Below are 24,159 nucleotides of genomic sequence, written 5' to 3' on the forward strand. Positions count from 1 at the left end.
AGTCACTGAGGACAGTGCCCTCACCTCACTTCGCCGGCTTCTACTGGAGCTTTCTAGCTGGAGGGCTCTCCTCCTGTGCTGCCAAAGTGGGCTGCGCTGAGAACACTCTGGAGGGTTCCAGAGGGCGCAGGCAGGCTTGGGACTCGAGCTCTAGGAAGAGACCGTGGGTGTGGGGCCCCTGAGGCGTGGTGCTCTGCTGGTCACCGTTGATGGGGACGCAGGCAGAGCAAGCCTCTCCGCTCATCCTTTGGGAACGCTCAGCCCTCAGGAACCACACTCTCCCAGCTACATTCAGATGCCTCTTCAGTAATGCCTCAGTGTAATAATTAACTGATGATCAACCGCCCTCACAAAACAACGCTCTCAAGAAAACGGCAAGGTGAGAAAACACATTCCGCCTAAAGGAATATCATGTAACTTACATGAAAAAAATTTACATGATAAAAGAAACTGCAGTCGAGTGCCTGAAATAAGCCCTGGTGCTCAGCTACCTCTTGCACAATGATGCATGCAGGGAAGCTGATTTTTCTTCCATTTCTTTTTACAAGCAGCATGGCACAATGCTAGACAATGGCGGCACAATGACTCCAGGCTGAAGGAAATCATCCTCTGAAAACGATTTTAAGTGCCATGACACCATCGTCCTATGTCCCTGTCCCAGCCACAGCAGACTTGGCTGGCGGTGCTCATACCACAACCCACTCTGGGGCTTGGTTTTATGAGGATGGTTTGTGTACCTCCATGGGTGGGCTCACAGTGTCTGCAAGAAACACAATCATTTAATTTGGTTTGTTGTAAATTCCCAACCTCTCTGTTTTGGTTTCAAGATGCAGCACTTGTCATGAATTGTGGAGCGGTGGAAATAAGAGGGCTGAAGGGGCACACACGGTGGTCCACAGTCCACGGTCCACCTGGGCCAGGCCCTGTCTCGCCCCAGACACCTTCCTGCATGCTTTCTGCAGCTCTTTCACACCATCCCACCTTGGATCTGGGCACATCTGTTCTCTGCCTGAGATGCCATCTTTCCTTCCCAGTTGACCCCATTGTTTTGATGACTGGGGGTTGGGGCTCAGTGGCTAGAGGCTCTCCTTGAGCCTGCCTACCTGAGGTATGAAGCAGAGAAAACAGTAATTTCAGTGCCAGTTGTGACCGTCTTCTCGTTCTTACTGACGTGATAAAAATACACCTATTTCTCCTTTGACCTGACTTGGTTCCTTCTGATTCTCCCACTTACTCTGAAATCTGAGCAGTACGTCTGCGTCATTGTGTCCGCGTCACTGCGTCCGCGTCATTGCCCACGTCATTGCCCACGTGGCCACTGCAGATATTTCCCTCTTTGGAAATCTATTAGTGGTTCCTCCGTGATCACCACAGATCACCACCCCAACAGCAGGAGGAGAAGGAAAATCATACTCGCTGCCTGTCCACAGCTTGAGTTAGGATAGAGACAGGAAGCGTGAAATCCAGGGCCCAGGGACAGGCCGGGGCACCACAGGCTGTGTCCACAGCTGCTGAGACAGTGGAGCCCACCACGGTGAATTGAGGAGAGAGCAGAACGGGGCTGGAGTAGGGTCTGAATCGCGATGACCACCTTAAGAGCAATCACCCTCCCAAGACCAGGGAGTGCACAGAGGGGGCACAGAAAGGGAGGAGCAACCTGGTCCTTAGAGTCCAGCTACAGCCCGGCCGGAACAGCAGCAGCCCACGCTGCTCCCAGGCAGGGGCCCTGCACATGCTCCTGATGTGTTCCTGGCCTGCACTGGAGACGTGATGCCCACAATCACCACCTCACGTAAGCCCCGGAACTGACCTCCCCAAAGCCTTGAGATGACAGCAGCATTCGGACAACAGCAGTCACGAGATTATTGTGGAATTAGTTGCCAATGTTCTCATTAAAAAAAAAAAAAAAAAAAAAAGGATCAGTTATCCAGTCACGGTAAATTTCAACATGATAGTACTCAACATCTGATTAGGATCTATAATTAAAATGTAGAGTATATGAACTCAACATTTTTATTGTAGGCAATCAATTTGGAAATAAAATGCTTTCCTGCTTTTAAAAATAAAAATACATCTCCAAAATTTTTTTTAAATAGCAGCAAACATAATATAAAATTTTCTAAAACATAATAATTGAAATAGCATCAAAAAATGTCAAAGCCAGGCACAGTGGCTCACACCTGTTAATTCCAATACTCTGAGAAGCCATGGCTGGAGGATCACTTGAGGCCAGGACTCTGAGACCAGCCTAGGGAATACAGGAGGCCCAGTCTCCACAAAAAAATAAAAAATTAGCCAGGCATGATGGCATGTGCCCGTAGTCCCTCCCAGTTACTCAGGAAGCTGAGGTGTGAGGATGGCTTTGGCCCAGGAGGTCGAGGCTGCAGTAAGCAGTGATCATGCCACTGAAATCCAGCCCAGGTGACACAGTAAGACCTTCTCTCCAAAAAAAAAAAAAAAAGTCAAATACTTAGAAATAAATCCAACAAAAGGTATACCAACCTCTACAGAGAACAATCATAAGACATTATTGAAAAATAAAGGGATACACAATATTCGTTGACTAAAAGACTTAATATTATAAAAATTAATTATCTCTGAAGATCTATCGACATTTAAATGCAATCCCTAACTCCCTACAGCAATTAAAAATTATTAGCAAAGAAAGGGATCAGCAGACCAATCACAGGAAAGGGCCCAGATGTGCACCCACTATGCGTGGACACTGACTCATGCACAGACCGTGCACACAGTGGGGAAGGAGCGCAGCCTTTCGACAATCCCTTCTGGGTCAACTGGAAATCCACATGGGGGAAAACCAGAAAACTGGGTCCCTACTTCTTCTTATACACAAAAACCAATTCTAGATGTTTAGAAATGTAACAGTAAGGAAACAATAAAACTTCAGAAGGCAACATGAGAGAGTATCTTCATGACCTACAGTGGAGAAAAAGTTCTTAAACCATAAAAAAAAGGTTGATAAACAATGTTACAACTGAGAATTGTTACTCATCAAAACACCATGAACAAAGTGAGAAGGCAAGCAGCCAAGTGGGAGAAAATAACCCGGATATACAAAGAGCTCCTATAAAACAGCAAGAAAGACTAATAATCCAATGAGAAAATGAGCTATGACTTTTATAGGAAATTCCCAAACCAAGACATCCAGACAGGCATGCCGATAAGCACGTGAACAAATCTCATAACTCATCCGGAAAATGAAAACTAAAAACCCAATGAGATATCACTACATACCCACTAGAATGCTAAAATTAAAATAATGTAAGATAGACACTACAAGTGTGGACAAGATTATAGAGAAACTTGAGTTCTCTTGCTTGGCTGGGAAGAGTAAAAACCAGTACAACAATTTTAGAAGACTGGAATTATGTGAAATGAATACAGACACGCTATACGACCCAGGAATACCACTCCCTCGGTACACACCTTACAGAAGGCACGCAGACTGCACCAAGAGATCTGTATACACCATTCAGAGCACAGGAATTCCTAACAGCAAAAAGCCCAAAGAACCCAGAGATCAAAGATGTAGAAATCCGTGGCTGCATACAATTATGGCTTCCTCATACAACAGAAGACGATATAAAAATGTGCTGTGACACACAATGATGGGAAACTTCACACATGCCTATGACTACACAAAAGGAGCCCAACACACACGAATGCATATGGTTTAATTACATTTTTGTAAACTTTAAGAACAGACCAAAATAACTTGTCCATTAGATAAGAAGATGGTGGTCACCTTGGTGAGGACGGGACACTCCCGGGAGCTGGGAGAATTCTACTCCACTAGATAAGAAGATGGTGGTCACCTTGGTGAGGAAGGGACACTCCCAGGAGCTGGGAGAATTCTACTTCTTGACAAGTGTGACGCACCATGAGTGGGTGCTCGTTTTATGATGTTTAACTGAGCAGTACACGTTTTAAAACGTGTGCACTTTTGTTCATCGCTATTGTCGATAATATAAAAAACAAAAACCAAAAAGTGTCACAGAAAACAAGTATTATAATTGTTATCATGCAAAATTCAAATACTGACCAAAAGCTTCACAGCTGAATGGGAGTTGGCCATTTGTATACCTTGAGAATTGTCCATTCACGTCCTTAGCCCACTTTTTCATGGGATTGTTTTTTTTTTTCTTGACAACTTCTGTTCCTTGTAGATTCTGAATATTGGTCCTTTGTCAGATGTATAAGGTTGTAAAGATTTTCTCCCACTCTGTGGGTTGCCTGTTTACTCTGCTGATTATTTCTTTTGCTGTGCAGAAGCTTTTTAGTTTATGTCGCATCTGTTTGTCTTTGTTGCATTTGCTTTTGGGTTCTTGGTCATGAAGTCTTTGCCTAAGCCAATGTCTAGAAGAGATTTTCCAATGTCTTCTAGAATTTTTATGGTTTCAGGTCTTACATTTAAGTCTTCGATCCATCTTGAGTTGATTTTTGTATAAAGTGAGAGATGAGGCTTCTACATGTGGCTTGCCAATTAACCCAGCACCATTTGTTGAATAGGGTGTCCTTTACCTGCTCTATGTTTTCGTTTGCGTTGTCGTATATCAGTTGACTATAAGTATTTGGCTTTATTTCTGGGTTCTCTATTCTGTTCCACTGGTCTATATGCCTGTTTTTATACCAGTACCATGCAATTTGTTCTTTTTGCTTAGTCTTGCTTTGGCTATGCGAGCTCTTTTTTGGTTCCATATGAATTTTAGGATTTTTTTTTCTAGTTCTGTGAAGAATAATGGTGGTATTCTGATGAGAATTGCATTGAATTTGTAGATTACTTTTGGCAGCATGGTCATTTTAATAATACTGATTCTACCCATCCATGAGCATGGGATGTGTTTCCATTTGTTTGTGTCATCTATGATTTCTTTCAGCTGTGTTTTGTAGTTTTCCTTGTAGAGGTCTTTCACCTCCTTGGTTAAGTACATTCCTAAGTATTATTTATTTATTTATTTGCAGCTTTTATAAAAGGGGTTGAGTTTGTGATTTGATTCTCAGCTTGGTCACTGTTTGGTATATAGCAGGGCTACTGATTTGTGTACATTAATTTTGTATCCTGAAACTTTGCTAAATTCATTCACTAGTTCTAGGAGCTTTTTGGATGAGTCTTTAGGGTTTTCTAGGCATACGATCATGTCATCGGCAAACAGTGACAGTGTGACTTCCTCTTTACTAATCTGGATGTCCTTTAGTTCTTTCTCTTGTCTGATTGCTGTGGCTACGACTTCCAGCCAAGGAAACCTCCATTTTATTATTGAAAACTAGTATTATGGTATTAATAGTAAATTTATATTTTTTTAAATTCTTTGAACTACTTGTATCATTTTAAGTGGGAAAATAATTAAACTACACTTTATTCAGTCTTCGCACTTACACAAAGATCTTTCCTGACATATCTATAAATTTCATTTTATAAAAAGTAGATTCAGATATTGAGTTCCTTTTTTTCTTTAATGCACTAAACTCAGTTTTAAGACAAAAACAGGACACGTAGTTACAACCTAGCATGTCAAACACCCTTAAAATGATTCAAAGTGTATATTAAATGAAATTATGCAAATACAAGTAACATAGATACTTTAAAATGTTCAAGAATCCATTTCATTTTGTTTCAGCTTATTAGCATCCATAAATTATCTTTAAAATTGTTATGATTTTTTTTCCAGAAAGCTAAGGTTTAAGAACGTAACTTGAAAGAGAAATGATGACTGATTAAAGAATGCAAGGAAACTTGCCAATCTGGTTTTCTTCTTGCATCTAGAAACACGCAGCAGTAACCTGACGTATCTGTGAAGACGGCAGAGTGCCCGCGCCTCCGGAAACACACCATCGTCTGCCTCTCTCCAAAGGACGGGGGAGACACCTCATGTGAGATGGAAATTAAGCCTCAGAAGCAGTCATTTTTCTTTATATTGTTTGGAATTAAAAACATATTAAATTGATCCATTATGAAAATTCTGCTCTCTATACTGTGTGTTTCAGACCATGTCTCTGTCTTAAGGCTATGAAACAATTTTTGTAATTGTAATAACAAAACGAATTATTGACTTTAACTTAAGAAAACTGTTGCCTGAATGACTGAATATTCAACCAAAACAGATCCCTCCCTAAATTGTATCATACACAAGCTGCTCATTTCCACAGGTTAATTAACCTTATGTGGTACTGTTATATTTGGTTTGCTTTTTGTGGGGGTGGGAGAGTGCCCATGGTGCAGTTTTAGTAATTACATAATTCTACGTAACATTCTAGTGTGAGTTATCAACAGTATTGTACTAAAAAAAGCGTTATATTTCACATCAGCACCAACAGTAACATTAACAGAAATCTGGTTATATAACTTAGAAGTCGTAAGTGTGAACTGTAGCCTGAGCTGCTACCTTTTTTTGTTTGTTTTGAGACAAGGTCTTGTACTGTCGCCCAGGCTGGAGTGTAGTGGCACAATCTCAGCTCACTGCAGCCTCAACCTCCTGGTGAAGATCAAATGATCCTCCCACCTGAGCCTCCCAGGTAGTTTGTACCACAGGTGTGCCCTACCACGCCCACCTATTTTTTTTATTTTTAGTAGAGACAGGGTTTCGCCATGTTGCCCATGCTGGTCTCAAACTCCTTGCCTCAAGTGATCTGCCTGCCATGACTTCCCAAAGTGGTGGGATTACAGGCGAACCACACTCGGCCAGCTTCTTAAATCTGTTCATTAACTTTGAGGTTACTTAATTTAGAAAAATTAATTTTTAAAAACCAAAAATAGTATCTCCGATACCAGAACAGCAAGTCACACCTTAAGTAAATCATTATTTATTATTTACTATGTGCAAAATATAGGGAAAAAGACAGAAAACAAATGTATCTATGACTTCCCACTTCTGATTATAATCTCTTTAAAGACTGTGTTTATTTCTAATCCCCAAGCAATGACAGACGCAACAGGCAATCACCTTAAACAGGGATTATTTTGTTTACTGAATAACAGATTTAGAAAGGAAGGCAATGCATCCTTCAGTGATTTCTTCCCTTGGCTTCACAGTAATAGGAGTTTGGTACTAGCGGAGTTTGAGGAGATGGAAGTCCATGTAAAGAATGTTGTGTCAGCCCCTGTATTTATCCAGTATTTTCTATGGAAAGATAAAGGCCCTCTCACAGTGAATTCAGTCTGTTCTACGGGCAGAGGAGTCTGGTACAACAGATGTGCAAAAAATTCTGCTCATCAAGCAAAATTTATCACTAGTGGAGAATTTGAGATATTCTGATGATAATTTCTCTTAAATCAATTAAAGCCAAATACTATTCCATACTCATCTAAAAGGCTATTTTTTGGGCTAATGATTTAAGTAGCCCTAATATGTCCTGCACTGATTCACTCAATGATGAATTCATGTGTTCAGTTAATCAGCATTTATCAAATGCCTAATGTTTTTGTCTTATCACACTATGAGCTTTGGCTAATGTATACAAAGTGAACAAATATGAGATTTTTAACCCTCAAGAAAGGAAACCATTTTTAAAAACTAGAGAATAGGCACTTCAATGTGTTGCTGTCCTGCTTTCTCGACACAGTGCACACACATGCCTGGGCAGAGCAGATAAAACTTCCCGGGAAAGCGCAGACCCAAGTGCTGGGCTGGAGCCCATGTGCAGTGAGGAAGGAGAAGAGTCAGAACTTCCCGGGAAGGTGCAGACACAAGTGCTGGGCTGAAGCTCACGTGCAGCGAGGAAGGAGAACAGTTGGGGATTCTGGGGTGAGATGCTGAGGGATGTAAAGATGGCCACAGGCTGCTAAGGCAAGGGGTTGCTCAAATCAGTAAATATAGTCAGTGTAATGATAAACCAGTTTCTCACTGTCAGGGAAGGAGTTACAATGTGGAAACAAAAAACTAGAAGAAACCCCTGGACTCATCATCCATCTACCCATCCACCTATATACTTATCTACCCATCTACCCACTCACTCACTCACCCACCCATCCATCCGATTCACACACTCACCCACCCACCCACACCTGTTCACCCACCCGCCCACCCATCCATGCAGTCATCACTCCATCCACCCATCCATGCATTCACACACACACACGGCCTGACTCTGTTCACTGCAAGGACTTGGAAACAGCACATGGTAATACACATGAGCAAGCCCAGCTCCCAGAACCTGACTTCTAAACGGCATTTTTTGCTAAAAGGAACCCAGGGCCGAGCCCAGGGCTGGAGCAAAGAAAGTACAAGATGAGTCTGGAACATCTGTCTGTGGAAGTAAAAACAAAAAATACTAAAAAAAGATAGGTTCATGATAGTACGACAAAGAAGCCAGCTTAAAGCTTAAAGACAGAGAGGAGACAACGTAAAGGTCAATCAAGGAAAGTAACAGGTTATAGCCCACTGAAAAAAAGAGAAAACCACAAGTCACAATATGACAATGCAAGAAGTGCCTAGTATATGATGCCTGACACACAGCAGGTGTTCAGTCAGTGCCTAGTACATAGGGCCTGACACACAGCAGGTGTTCAGTCAGTGCCTAGTACATAGGGCCTGACACACAGCGGGTGTTCAGTCAGTGCCTAGTATGGTGCCCGACAGACAGCAGGTGGTCAGTCAATGTGCACTCCTTTCATAGCCTGCTACAGTCTCTACGCTACCAGAGCGCTTATCCCGTAGAGCACTGCAAACTTTCCATTTTTATTAAAGATAGGTCCACCTCCCCCACACAAACTGTGCATTATTTTCATTCGAGTCCTCTTTAGATCCTCTTCTGGCTTCTTGTGTAGGCTGTCCCCCATCTACTGCAGGTGAGCAGCATGGGACAGAGGAAGGGGTAAGGCACAGCTCCTGCCTCCAGGGCGAGTGAAGTCTCGTGGAAGAGGAGACACGTAAGCAAACAGTTACCATGGCTTGACTCGTCTGCTCACAGTGTTCACTGAGCATGGACTCTGTGCAGGACACCAGGATACCAAGGTAAACAGAGTCCTCAAAGCCAAGAAGCTAACATTTCAGTGGAAGAGGCGACATCTACCTGAACATTTTGTTACATCTCTCCTAAGAGCTGAGATAGAAAGGCAGGATGCGCTGTGGTGGCCACTGACGGCTGACAAGTCTTTGTGGCCAAGCACCAAGAGTGCAGAAGACAGCAGTCTGAGAAAAACGCATGAGGAGCAAAGCACCCGTGGAATACAAGGAAGATGCTGCAGCTCGCCACAGAGTAATGGGAATCTTTTGAAGTTTTAGCCAAAGAACGAACCATCTCAAACCTACATTTCATAAACGTGGCTCAGACTGTGACACTCAAAACATGACGGAGGGAGAAGAGAGAGAGGGCGGCAGAACGGCCACTGTCGTGAACTGGGTGAGAAATGACAGGAGCTTGAACTCTGCACTATGGACTCTGAATGAGGCTGCCAGAAAGGAGGGAAGCTGAAGGGCTTGAGAGCCCTTGTAGAATTCATGCTGCCATAGGAGGAGGCAGTGATGACAATGGAGGAGCCGAGAACAGAAAGATGCCCTAGGAACAAAGAATCACTCAGATGCTGTGAAGACAGCGGCCGCCCTACGACCGCGGGACCCAACAGTCACTCGGACGCTGAAGACAGTGGCCGCCCTACGACCGCGGGACCCAACAGTCACTCGGACGCTGAAGACAGTGGCCGCCCTACAACTGCGGGACCGAACAGTCACTCAGACGCTGAAGACAGTGGCCATCTTACGACTGCGGGGCCAAAACACGGTTTCGAAAGGACGTCCCCATGATGATGACATGGTAGAGGAAGCCTAGAGGGATAGGGAGCGCTGCATGAATGTTGATTACTGCAGTTCACTTAATCTTTTGGAGTTAATATCTCATTATAGTGTAAAAACTCTTACATGATACATTTTAAAGTTTTGCAACAGGTAATTATCAGCTGACAATACTAACTGCATAAAGGAAATGAAAAACTATCTAATTTCATGTTTAGCTTATTATATACGTTTTAGTTAATGCAATTGTAAAAGAGAGCATTTGGTACAGTTTCTACTCTAACGTCAATAAAATAAAATTAAACAAAATATTAGCATCCAGAATATCCCATCAGTTGTATGAAAAGATGAATAAGTCAAAACCAGACTTGTCAAGGTTTTAAATTATCACTAGATAAAGGTAACTGTAGAGAGAAATAAAACACAAACTACGCCTTAAGGAAAATCATTCAGACACTGTGTCAGAGGCTTAAGATACAATGTAGACCAGGATAACACAGTCCCTCCTGGCACAGACTTTCCTGTCTGACAAGAAGCCGTGCTTGTGTTACTGTGGTTGTGGTTCCTGGGAGCTGCTGGAGACAGGTCGCCCTCTTCTCCCAGTGAGAAGGCTGCACTTGGCCTGGGCTTCCTTCTCCACTGGTGTTTCCTAGCTGCAGCCATAACCCCCAAGGACAAGCACCCTACACAGCCTGCCCAGGGCGGTGCAGCTGGTGCCTTCCTGAGTAGAGACTGGGGGCTTCTCTGTCTAAGGAGGGAGGATAACAGAAGGGTGCAGAGGAGATGGCACACATGCTCAGCAGAGAGCCTTGTTCCAACAGACGTTGGCAGCGACAATTAGAAAACCAAGGGACCTGCCCTGCTAGCTGGCTGCTGGCTTGAAGGTGTCCCTGGTGAAGCTGGCTTCTGAACACACGGCACGCACGTGACCTGTTTTTGATGTATGGTAGCCACAATGGGAACCCATTTGCATGAGACAGGGCATGTCCATGACCTCCAGACCCTCCCTAGTCTGGCAGCCCACAGAAATCCTCCTGGGGAAGGTGATACCGACTCTCCCTTCTCCAACTTCAGCAACTACATAACCACCATCCACATGCCCACTTGCTTTCCACCCCACAGAGGTTCCAGCACTTTCCCATTCTCAGTCTCACAAGACATTCCAGATCGCCTCGTCAGAAATCACGGGGCATGATCTGGTAGGGAGACATGCTTAGTTTCGCAGGAAATGTCATGATAAGTCAGTCATTATCACAAGGTTCATACATTTCTAACAGTTTTTATGGTTCCGGGGTAAGGAATCAAGGAGTTCAAAAAATAAAGACAATTATGAAAATACTTGCTTCTTGAATAAATTACACTTCTCTGTTAGGAATTTTGATTACAGAGAATTTAGCTATACTGCTTAGAAATGATGAGATACTGTCAAATATAGTTCTTATTTAATATGCAACAAATAATTAGTAAGCCCTTATTCAGAACTTTATGTAAAGCTAAGTCTTTTCTGTGATACAAATCAATTACTTCAAATAATAAAAATGCTTGCGTTTTTTATTTGGAGCACCTGTTTTCTAATTAAATTCATATTTAAAAGGAATTTAGGGACAAAATCCAAGTTTTCTAGTTTAGATATTTGCTATACACTCTGATAGAGCATTATGCCCCAGATGCTATCAGTAGGATTGTTTTTTCAACACTTAGCATTTTGTTTCTTTACTGCTTTCCTGAAATTATAAGTTTATTTATGTTCACGCTGCAGATGAAGAACTACAACTTCTAATTGTGAGCAGCTGTCATATCAAAGTGTGCCGGCTATGCAAGAGAAGGCTGTGCTAATGCACCCCGAAGAGCCACCCTGGGTCTAGTCTAGAAGCTACGGAATTATGTCATGGTGGTTTGTTTTCTAGTTCATCTTTTCCTGATGAGGAACTGAAACACTATGATTTGTGAATATTAACAATGGTTATCCAAAAAAAAGCATCCCAAGAGTCTTTCTATCTCTGTTGATTTACTGCAATACTACTAATATATTCTACAACATGTAGCTCTTTGGTGAAGCACATGGGCACATTTAAAAATAAGTATTTAAACTCTACAATATTTTATTACAAGAAGGCAACTGTTAGAAAAATTAAGGCATTCTATGATTGTATGCAACTACAAGATAAAAATAAGTTATTTTATTGTAATATTTTAATATAAATCAATATAACTTTTAAAATATTAAGAAATTATCCTTTTTAAAACAAGAAAGCTAGTCTCCAAAACCACTTTGATATTTCAAGTTGCAAAGTACACCACAGCTGGACTCTATTTTGTTCCATGATCTCAAAATGTCTCAACAACTATTCAGATAACAAGCACCAGCTCTAATTCACATAATGGCTCATGTCACCTCTCTCTCTGCCAATGAGACATCTGAAAGCATCTTTTTATTAGATACACAAATCAATATACTCAAGGGATTACAATAACTGCTTGAAGCAAGCTGTATTATCATTTCATCCTTGATGTTCTTGCTCTAAGTAACTGATTACTATGAATGGCATGAAAATGGCAACCTGTCACAATTGATTTTTCCTTAACCTCCCCAAGAATTTTCCTCCCTTAAATGTAATCAAGTCTCATATCATTAAATATGTCTGAGGCTAGCTTTTATAAACGAGTCCATTACTCAAACTGTAATCCTTGTAATTTGAACTTTCACCAAATACTACAATAGTAATTCTTTAGTAATAAAAACTTTTGTTTAGTCTTAAAATTTTCAAACTTTGAGTAGACTCCATCTTCTTTTAAATCTCTCTGTCATAAGCACTAGGATGCGGGAAAATATTCTAATCCTCACCTTCAAGAATTCTTTTTAATCTCAGAATTTTCCTCTATCTAACAAAATGGAAGGATTTATTCTTATCTTCATGTCTGGATAAAACATGCTGCATTTTTTGAAAGTCCAGGGAGGAGAACCAGGAAGTTGCGTCCTCAGGTCCCATTCCAGGGGGTGGGATCAATACAGGTAGTTGTGCTGCTGATGTTGCCTACGTGGGGCCACCCTCTACACACCACTTCACCTAGAGTGTGGGGACAACCAGGCGTCACAGAAACAAGAAAGAGAGTTAAGGCAGCAGCCAAACTGTCTTTTTTATTTTTTATTTTTTTGAGATGGAGTCTCACTCTGTTGCCCAGGCTGGAGTGCAGTGGTGTGGTCTCGGTTCACTGCAACCTCCACTTCCTGGGGTCAAGCAGCTCTCCTGCCTCAGCCTCCTGAGTAACTGGGTTTACACGCGCCCGCCACCACGCCCGGCTAGTTCTTTGTATTTTTAGTAGAGACGGGGTTTCACCATATTGGGCAGGCTGGTGGTCTCTGCCTGCCTAAAAAAAAAGATAAAGACTAAGAGATAAATATAAATTATTTTTTGGAAAAAGTACATATTTAGGATAACGCAGCATGGTACCTGTAACTACAGGATAGGCAAGTGGGAAACATCTGCTGAACTCAGGGTCTAGGGATATGAGTTACGTTTTTCTCCTTGGTTTTCTGTATGTTTAAAATTTTTCAAGTTTTTCTTTTTTTTTTTTTTTTAAAGCAGCTAAAAAAGAACAAAATGGCCAAAATAAAGGCAAAAAAAAAAAATTGGCCAAAGAAGTTTGGGGATGTTAGCTGAGGAGAACTAGAAGTTAAAAAAAAAAAGCCTTTATAATGCAATTAATAAAACTGGTTAAATACCTAACATCCATCAGCGTAACTCTGGGAGGACAGGTGGAGTTTTGTTTGTTTGTTCTGAGACAGGGTCTGCCTCTGCAACCCAGGCTGCAGTGCAGTGGCATTATCTCAGCTCACTGCAACCTCCGCCTCCTGGGCTCAGGTCATCCTCCCACGTCAGCCTCCCGCGTAGCTGGGAATACAGGCACACGCCACCACGCCCAGCTAATTTTTGTATTTTTTGGAGAGATGGCGTTTTGCCATGTTGCCCAGGCTGGCCTCAAACTCCTGGGCTCAAGTGATCTGCCTGCCTTGGGCTCCAAAGTGCTGGGATTACAGGCACGAGCCACTGTGCCCAGCCTGATAGTTTTGAAAGTACTAACACACACTGTTCCTCAATGAACCTGCAGCTGAGACGGGGCAAGTCCTCCTTATCAGCTGAATCTGTGGAAGCAGATGGCTGCGGGAGGCTGGCGCTCTTCCAGAGGGAGCTGAGTAGTAGTACCAGCTACTCAGGAGGCTGATGAGGTGGGTGGATCGCCTGAGCCTAGGAGTTTGAGGCTGCACTGAGCCATGACTGCACCACTGCACTCCAGCCTGGGCAGCAGAGTGAGACCCTGTCTCATTAAAAAAAATAGATTAATTAAAAAAAAATAGCCACTATTGTAGATTGTATGTCAAGGCAAATTGAGCATCATTTCACATTTTCTAGGTTTATCCAGTAATTGATCTTCTAGGGAGACAAGTCTTTTTTTTTTTTTTTTTTTTTTTGAGGCGGAGTCTCGCTCTGGGGAGACAAGTCTTATACTCGGTTGCTTGTAGATCTCTTATGTAAATTCAATTTAACAAATACCACATTTATTGATTTATCTTCTTTATCGCATGATGCAGCAGTAAGAAAGAAGAGAGTGCCCTTTTCTTTTCAGCTGGAGCTGTAGGATGTCACGCCCTCTCGCTGGGCCCTGCTGCCTCTGACTCGCTCTCTTTAGCCTTTGGGCCTCTTGTGCTTTTGCCTCAGCACCTGCAGCGTCCTCTCCTGTTGCCTTCCACTGTAGGTGTGGCCTAGACTAGGAAGTTCCTGGGATATAATTGCCTTAGAAAACATCCACATAATCCCTGCTACATAGAATGGTTAAGCAAGTAGACATTTTCCAATGTGTTGCTGTTCCCTGACTCTAGCAGAGGGTGTAATGCCCATAAGACTGTGTGGCTGAGACCAGGCCTTGAGTCCTTGGTACCTGTTGTTACCATGTGCAAGTCTCAGTGCTCCCTGTTGGTCTTCAGCCCCTGATGGGCCCTCACCACCTCCACCACCGACTCCCCCCGAGTATCCCAGTCCCACCAGAGGCTTCATGTGCTCCTGCAGGACATGAAGGAGCATCCTCAGCTCCCTCTGGAAGAGCGCCAGCCTCCCGCAGCCATCTGCTTCCACAGATTCAGCTGTTAAGGAGGACTTGCCCCGTCTCAGCTGCAGGTTCATTGAGGAACAGTGTGTGTTAGTACTTTCAAAACTATCAGGCTGGGCACAGTGGCTCGTGCCTGTAATCCCAGCACTTTGGAGCCCAAGGCAGGCAGATCACTTGAGTAGTAGTACCAGCTACAGGCACATGCCACCACGCCCAGGTAATCTTTGTATTTTTTGGTAGGGACAGGTTTTGCCATGTTGCCCAGGCTGGTCTCGAACTCCTGGGCTCAAGAAATCTGGCCGCCTCAGCCTCCCTAAATGTTAGGATTACAGGAGTGAGCCACTGCACCTGGCAGAAAATATTTGTAAAAAGGAAAGGGTGCTCTCCAAAATATCATATAAAAGGCTGTCTGTAACAGCCTCCAAACTTCAACAACTCATTTTCATCACTGTACTCGAAATCTTACCACCAATAAGTACTTTGCTTCCAGAACTCCTTGTCCATTAGGAGCCCTCTCACTGCCATCCACCATCATGACCAGCTGTCCCTGCCTCCTCTGCTGACACGTGCACATGCAAACCTCTGGACCAGCCCAGCAGCCTATCTCTGCCTCTGCGTTGGGGCTCCTGAACATCAGCCTCAGAACAGCCATATCCTGGCTACTGGCACCATTTTAAATTTAAGATTCCCAACAACAGCTGGATCCTTCACATTGCCAACAATGTATGAGCCTAAATTGTTAGGCTCTTGTCCTTGATCCCTTCAAGAACTGTCTCAAGGTCTTACCATGTTGCATCAATTTCACTACCCAAAGTGTTGTTGTGATTAACTTCTTTCTTATATCAGACTTTACTGAAGCATTTTTTAAGCTTAGGAACGTAACGCAATTTTGTGAATTGTCAGGGTCCTGCTATACACACTGTAATGAAGAAAGGAAATAAATACAAAGAGAGGAAAAAGGAGGGAAGGAGAGGGAGGAGAAAGAAAGAGAAGAGGGGAGGGAGACAGAAAGAGTGACATACTGATAGACTTGAAATATTTTCTACAGATGAAAGAAGTAATGCCATAGTTCCTGTGCTGGCCATACAATTCTATATGATTTTCTTTTCAGTAATCTTATCCTCATATGTTTAAGTTACTACTGGATGCCCCCTAAACTTATTCTTCCATAGAATTAATATTTTTATTTATAAGACCCTCTATTCTTTTACTAAAAACATTAATAGTTTTGTGATATGGATTTTTCTCACCATAAAAAAAACCAAAATCAATAAAATCTTTTCCCTTACAGTATAATCAGTCCACTTCTCATCACCACTGCCACCGCCATGGTTTGGGCTGCCTGCTAAATATGCTCAGAATTCCCTCTCCCTCGCCCTGGACCTGGCTCCCTCAACACAGCACTCTCTCCTTCCCCCAAACTCTTGGAAGAGTCCTCCAGCTGTGATTGCACATGAGCTAGGAGTGCAACTCCCTGACTCCTTGAACTTGGCCGGGGCCATTTAATTGTTCTGGCCAATGAAATGTGACCCATATCACTCGCTGGCAAAGCCTTAAGAATCAGTCAGTATGTAATTGGCCACATCAGTATTTTCTTATCCCAGTGGTCATGGAAATGTGTTTCCAAGACGGGCCCTGAACGACCATGACCAGCAGGAGCTGCCAGCCTGTGCCGGACCCAGAACACGAGGAAAACATGACAAGAAGCAGGAGCTACCAGCCTGGCCGGACCTGGAATACGAGAAACACAACGCTGGGGGGAGGCACTGCGGAGTGTGAGGCACTTTATTATCAGAGCGTGACTCAGCCTATCCTGACTGATAACCACTACTCATTCAAAAATATGCATTTGCAGCTCAATTTCTCTGCTGACAACGAACTCCAATGTATCAATGTCCCAATATGGCTTCTACTCAGAGAGCTGTCAGAATTGAGTGTTAGAAACATTTTTGCTACCTGAAGAAATCCAACGAAGCTCAGGTAAAGGATGAGATTTCCCTGTACATGTTTACCGTTTTGTTTGCACCAGCCTTCTTTGAAGCCCAAAAGTTTGTTGGTTTACTAAGCAACAGAAGAATACTGTGATGTCACCTTCAGAAAATAATGTCTTACCAGCAATAAACAATAATTTCCACCTTCCTGTCTCTGTTCAGAGACCAATGTCACAATTCTTTTCCATTCAACATATATCAATAACGAGGCTTCCCCTGGATAAATTACATGTTACCTTTCGCCCAGTGTAGCTTGCTCAAAACCTTCTCCTGAATTTTATTCTTGTAAAACTAGCATTTAACACTGAGAAATATTTAAGTATATATTTCATTTCCCTGTTATGTTATGCCTTAATTGGATGTTTAAATACCAAATCTGGCTGGGCACGGTGGCTCACGCCTGTAATCCCAGCACTTTGGGAGGCCGAGGCGGGCGAATCACGAGGTCAGGAGAATGAGACCATCCTGGCTAACATGGTGAAACGCTGTCTCTACTAAAAATACAAAAAATTAGCTGGGCGTGGTGGTGGGCGCCTGTAGTCCCAGCTATTTGGGAGGCTGAGGCAGGAGAATGGCGTTAACTTGGGAGGCGGAGTTTGCAATGAGCCGAGATGGCGCCACCGCACTCCAGGCTGGGCAACGGAGCGAGACTCCATCTCAAAAAATAAATAAATAAATAAACAAACAAATAAATAAATACCAAATCTAAGGAAAACCTCCTCAGGAGCTTCACTATCAGCAGCGCTTTGTCTTGAGACGTGTCACGGCGCCTTGCGATCTCCCCGGCTCTACAGTCAGGAACACACTCTTCTCCCCAGGAGCCATCGTGTGGATTCAAGACATAATGCATGTAAAGTTTCAGAAACGTGCCCACCACGTGGTCAATGCTCTCCAAGCGGGAGCTAGAACTGCTATTGTGAATCCCTATTGGGAGGGGAGGACTGAGCATGTATTAATCACCAGGAAAATACCAGCCACTGAAAGAACACTTTTACATCAGGTTGAAAAGCTACCATGGTAAGCAGCAAGAAGTAAATCCAATTCTGTAAAACTCCAAAGACGCCCTTTCAATTATGATATATTCTGCCAACATTAAGCAAATTTAGAAGACTATTTTTTAAGATAGGAGAAGAGGAAGAGAGGAACAGGGAAAAGAAAAGAAGAGGGAGAGAAGGAACGCACACACAGTGGACACTGGAAGAATTTCTAGGCCACGTGGTAGCTTGACAGTACACAAACTAGTTACAAAATAACCATTTCTTGACTAGCAATTAGGGTAGAGTTGAAAAATTACGCCACTGAAAACTTTTCATTTTATAGGAAAATAAAAATTACAGGTAACATTTCCTGAGCATCTGTCATGTGGCAAGTTCTTTCCTGAGAGCAACCTGTGCATGAGCACAACCTTGTTCCCGGCAACCCCACTTCAGAGAGGAGAGGGTGAAGAGGCTGAGGGACACACGAGTGTGCACCAAGACCTGGACACGGACCCAGCAGCGAGGCTCCAGGGCTCCATTCCAAATCGTGCTAACAAAACTAAGAGGCCACTCCAACTCAGAACCAAGACCCTGAGTAAAGAGCTTGACGAGCCAAAATAACAGGTGTATAGATGGGAAGAAATAATAAAGTGGAGACTGAAATGAGGAAAAAATGACAGAAAATAAGTTGAAATGAAGAAAAAGGTGGGCTAAAAAAAGGAGTCACAGTAGAAGGCAGTGTAGCTTTAAAGATTTTAAATTCGTATTTAAAATTAAATTGACCCTCAAATATCATCATCAATACAAAAGTAAAAAGATTTCGGAAAAAAATCCTAGAACTGTACATACATTAGAACGTTCTAGTTTTGTGGTTGGGTGCGGTGGCTCACGCCTGTAATCCTAGCACTTTGGGAGGCTGAGGTGGGCAGATCACTTGAGGTCAGGAGTTTGAGACAAGCCTAGCCAACATGGTGAAACCCCATCTCTACTAAAAATATGAAAATTAGCCAGGTAGGGTGGTGCTCATCTGTAATCCCAGCTACTGGCAAGGCTGAGGCAGGAGAATCGCTTGAACCCAGGAGCTGGAGGCTGCAGTGAGCCAAGATGGCACCACTGTACACCAGCCTGGGCGACAGAGTGAGACTCTGTCTCAAAAAAAAAAGATGTTCTAGTTTTACTCACATGAAAAAAATAACATAGCACTTATCAGAAAACACATATAAATACGTATGTGATTCTAACTCTATATGATTACTTGAATAATTTATTTTTAAATAATTTTAACACTATTGTAGAACTATTGACTTGCATATATTTGAAATGCAAATTAGAGTCAAACTGCAATGTAAGTCTAAAGAGATAACTTTTCCCATTATCACAATTAGGATTTATACTCAATAGTAACACAGCATTCTTCTTTGACTTTAGCAAACATGTAACATACAGATATCTGGAGTTCTATCAGGTACAGGAGATGCACACTGGATTCTCCATGTGCACAGCTAAGGGCATTCTCAAGGCATGCCCCAGTGAAAAAGCAAACAATCGACACAGAAGGCCTCACTCTACTTACTGCTGCAAATGGCCTAGGGCTTTACAGGGTTGGTGATATGTTACTAATTTTTGGAAGAGTTAACCATTTTTAAAATAACATTTACCTGAAAAACTGGAATACATCTTGCTCAAACATATCTTTTTTTTTTTTTTTTTTTTTTTGAGACAGAATCTCACTCTGTTGCCCAGGCTGGAGTGCAATGGTGCGATCTTGGCTCACTGCAACCGCCACCTCCCAGGTTTGAGCTACCCTCCTGCCTCAGCCTCCTGAGTAGTGGGGACTACAGGCGCCCGTCACCATGCCCAGCTAATTTCTGTATTTCTGGTAGAGACAGGGTCTCACCATGTTGGCCAGGCTGGTCTCAAACTTCTGGCCTCAAGTGATCCACCTGCCCCAGCCTCCCAAAGTGCTGTGATTAGAGGCATGAGCCACCACGCTTGGCCTATCTTTTCAAAGAATTATTTGATTTCCACTGCGTTAATAAGACTTTCAGCAAAAGACAGCAAAAGAGAACCTTCACTATTAATTACCCACAGAGTGAGGCATAAATCCATGTCAGGATTTTTTGTTTCATCTAAATGCACACAAATTACATTTTAAATAAAAATGAGTAAAATCAATACTTAGGAAGAGCTTCTCATTAACTGTACATTAGCACATACTGTGAATTCATCTCACATATGGTATCATGATGATAGCAACTACTGAGGATTCAGACTTTTTGTTATGATTTTACGCACGTGTTGGATGCATAAATAACAATTTTAGAAATATAATCAATTCAGGATATAATCAAGCAGTCTTTAAAACTCATCTTTGGCTTCAGTATGCTTCTTCTGACATGGAAATAAATAAAACTGGCTTAATACTGTAACATCAAATTAATAGTATAAAAACATTAATACAGATTGCTTTATTTTAAAATGAACCATCAACATAAAAGAGTGCAAATTGTAAAATAAGTAGACTGAAGATAAGAAATTAGCCACAGTTAACTGTCAAATGACGGGCAAATTATATATCTGACAATGAAAATTTAAGACACATATAAAATTGATTAGCCAAGCAATGATACTTTTGGAAATTTGCCAGTATGAGAATGTTGTTATATAAATAAAGAGAATTCATATTGTAAGTCACCAACATTTTTGAAAGTCTACTTTAAGATATATATTAAGCCAAAAGAATGAGCTATTCAGAAGTATGCAGACTTTCTTACTGAAAGGAAAAATAAGTTCATTAAAGCAGTTGCTCCTCAATCTAGCCTACCTTATTTTTTGGATTGGATGTGTTCATTACACTTCGAGTCTCTTTTCCAGTATAAATGACAACACCTATTACAGTACCTGCAAAAACATGAAAGTGGTCCTTATAGAAATACTTTAAAGATGAGTAAAAGATAACACTTTCTAATTAATTGTTTTGATGGAAAGTATTATCACACTATTTGATTTTATATAAATTTATCCAACAGTGTATTTAATTTGGCTAATTCAAGAAAATCTAATCTCAACTTTAAAAATGGACTTTGAAAAAGTCAAATGACTTGTTAAGCAATACAAATGTACCCACATATAACATTAGGAAACATACTAATATTCTTTTCACTGACAATACAGATAATGACAATGGCCTTTCACTAATGTCTACTAAAATGGTGGTTCTATCACTGAAGGTCAATTAAGAGGCTATATTCTTAACTGATCAAACTTGTCCTTTGACCTTCAAATAAAGATGGTACCAGTTGAACCACTTTCTTTTAGTGTATTTCCACTGTAAAGATCAAAGTATTACTAAATATCAGTGACAGCCTTTGCTAATATTTCAAAATGTATACAATTAAAATAATAGAAATATTATAAAAAACAATATTTGACTTTGCATTTAGAAGCTATTACTCTTTTATACATGTCGAAAAGATACAATAATTTTTAAATTTAAGAGAAAAGAATAATAAAATATCCTTGGTATGACCCATAGATTGCAAAGGCTAAACGGCACTTATCTCTAGAATGTCAGTATTAAAAACCATGGAAGTCTCTTTCTGAAACTACAGCCATATATAATTTATATTCCTAATTTTCATCCTTAATTTTTTGTAAATTTTGAAGGTGAGAAACACAATTAAGGTGAGAAAGTATATACACATAATGTGCAATTACCAACCATTACAGAATTAACTATAATAATTATATGAAAACTCTGATGTCACATTAATTTAACATGTAAAATGTAGAGCATCATAAGACAGGCTCTTTGAAGTAAAGATGATTGATATGAACTCCCGGCTTTTTGTGAACCTTGATATGTTACATATTAAACATATCACATAGCTTACACCTTCCTCTCTAGAAAATCTAGGAAGGTAGAAGATGTGAAGTATTCCCCAGCAGGGATGTGTGTGGAGATTATATATATTTCTCTTTTAATTGAGTGTCACTGAGAAAGTGTGAGGCTTCAGTTTGTAAAAGTTCATGAAAGGCAAGGCCAGCTCACACTTGGAATATAAGCTCCCCGATGCACAAATGCTGTCTTTATTACTATTATCCACATAAACTTCTCAGATTAGATGACTATACTTACTATGCAGAAAAATATTAAATATATAATAATACAATACTATAAAAAGCTTTCAAAAAGAGATCATAGAATTACTTTGCATCAGTGAAGCTAAATATTAAATATCATCTGATCAGTATTTTCTGTTTTGCCAATCCAGTTTAAATCAAAATATAAACATCTCACTAATGTTAAATTATCACAATAATGTAAGAAGGCAAACTGCAAAATTAACTTATTTTTTAACATTAACAGAATGAGCAAATCTCAGAAAAGTCTTTGTAAGAATTAATCAAGCTAGAAACCCTTGACCTGAAAGCAGGTTGATGAGCAAAGTGGGCTCTAGAGTGGCCTTACAATGTACAGTACCCAAATTCAGTGTGATAAACGACGAGGCATATGTTATACATTTTTAACAGAGGTCCTGGTACAATATTTGTATAATCTGTTAAAGTTTGCTAAAGGCTCTCGTAAGTATTCTCTCACTTGATTCTCATGAAAAATCAACATTTATTAGAATCAGATTAAATGAATTTTTCTGAGTGTCATGCTTTTTAATATCTAACGTAACTAGAATCGGTGCAGAAATATTTGGAACATTTTCCATTCTCTTTCACAAAGGGTATGTACTTATGAAGTACAATAGGCTAGAAGACTGAGTAAAACCTGAGTATGCATGGCAAAATAGAGGAAAGGGGTTAACTGTGGATTGCGAAAATGAGACATGAGAGGGCAACAAAGTATGACAAACTCATTTTGTGTCGCATAAGATAACAGGAGACTGAGTGTGACAAATATAAATGTCACAAAGATTTCTCAGTCAATGAAATACTTAAACAAGAGAATTCCAAAACTTTAACCCATATTTTCGGTGTAAAATCAAGATCCACCTCCCTCACAACAGGCTCCAACTGGAGAAACTTCTACATCAGAAAGACCTGAGTTCAGGACCATGTTGGTAGATTAAAACCACAACCACAACAACAAACCAGTCCTTAACAGGACCCTAAAAATCATGGTGGTCCAGTATCCACCATTAAATCAAAAATTTAACTCCATTTATCCCAAGAAAACATGTTAAAAGATTTAGGAGTACTTAATCTTCAAAGCCAGTGATTACATTTGCCTGATCCATAACCGCACACTTCAAATTGACTACAAGTAAAAATTAATATAAAATATTCAGATGCTTTGGGTCCAAAAAGGGAGGCATAAAATATGACATTTACTCCTACACTCCACAGACTCCATGACTAGGGCCCTTGAGACTTAGCCTGCTTCAAAGAGGCTACTATGTGGATGGGGTGCAAGTCATTCTATAGTCCAACTCTATTATGTCCAACTTCTGTTCAATCACAATTTCATGTGAGTGGGATAATAATTACTCTCTTAGTTACTATGTGCCTTCCTTACTACATGCTATATAGAAAATTTCATGCAAAATTATACCACCTTCTAATTGACTACAGTTGTATTTTAAGCAAACAACTTCCATGTTGCAAAGCAAGATAAAGAATGCTAACAAGGTCAAATTTTGTAGAAAAAGATACTTTCCTTTATTTAAACATTTCTAGTTTATACCAGAAATCATAATCCAGCACTTCAAAACAAGTAGTCCACTCAATATTTCAAATGATAGGCCTATTGCAATACTTTTAGTTGCTATTTTTAACCACTGATATATTATGTTTAATTTGCAGATAACCAATCCTCACAAATTCAAATTAATTAAGATGATCCGCAGAAAATTATTTAAAAACACAAAATATAAAACCTAGACCACTTTAACAAAACAATTAATGGCCTTAAGCTATAAAATCAAAACGATGTGAAATGCTTACTAAAAGTAAATATGTATTTAATGTGTGTCTAATGAGAGACAGAGGTATTAACAAACCAACGTATTTGTTGACTCTCAATTATACACCCAAAACCTGCTAGATATCATTAGCAAAAGCAGGCAGGGCCACATACACCAGCCTCTGGAACACACTCCAACTTGCAGATGCCCTCCACGAGCCAATTTCCACAGAACCCCAGTGTGCACTGCTCCCTGGGGCAGGCGCTCCCGGGCTGGACCCGATGTTAGAAAGGCAGACACTGAGCACTGCACGTACAACTCCAATCACGCACCAAGTGCAGGAAAACTGATGAAGACCATGAACTGAGCCCCAGGATGTAAACAACCTAGACCAAAACTGGCTCACAGAGTACAAAGGAGA

The 24,159-nt window shown here is 41.1% G+C and overlaps 1 protein-coding gene across 11 annotated transcripts in view; it reads right to left on the bottom strand.

Annotated features, from left to right (window-relative positions):
• Positions 1-24,159, bottom strand: part of ATP9B (ATPase phospholipid transporting 9B (putative)) — a 322,806-nt gene that overhangs the window by 133,946 nt on the left and 164,701 nt on the right. For all 11 annotated transcript variants that reach the window (XM_058438242.1, XM_058438240.1, XM_032152031.2 and 8 more), the window contains one exon: positions 20,648-20,724. In XM_058438242.1, the coding sequence (XP_058294225.1) occupies positions 20,648-20,724 (77 nt within the window). The remainder of the gene's footprint in view (positions 1-20,647; positions 20,725-24,159) is intronic.

Source organism: Hylobates moloch, unplaced genomic scaffold (assembly GCF_009828535.3).
Source record: "Hylobates moloch isolate HMO894 unplaced genomic scaffold, HMol_V3 SCAFFOLD_5, whole genome shotgun sequence".
Taxonomy (NCBI): domain Eukaryota; kingdom Metazoa; phylum Chordata; class Mammalia; order Primates; family Hylobatidae; genus Hylobates; species Hylobates moloch.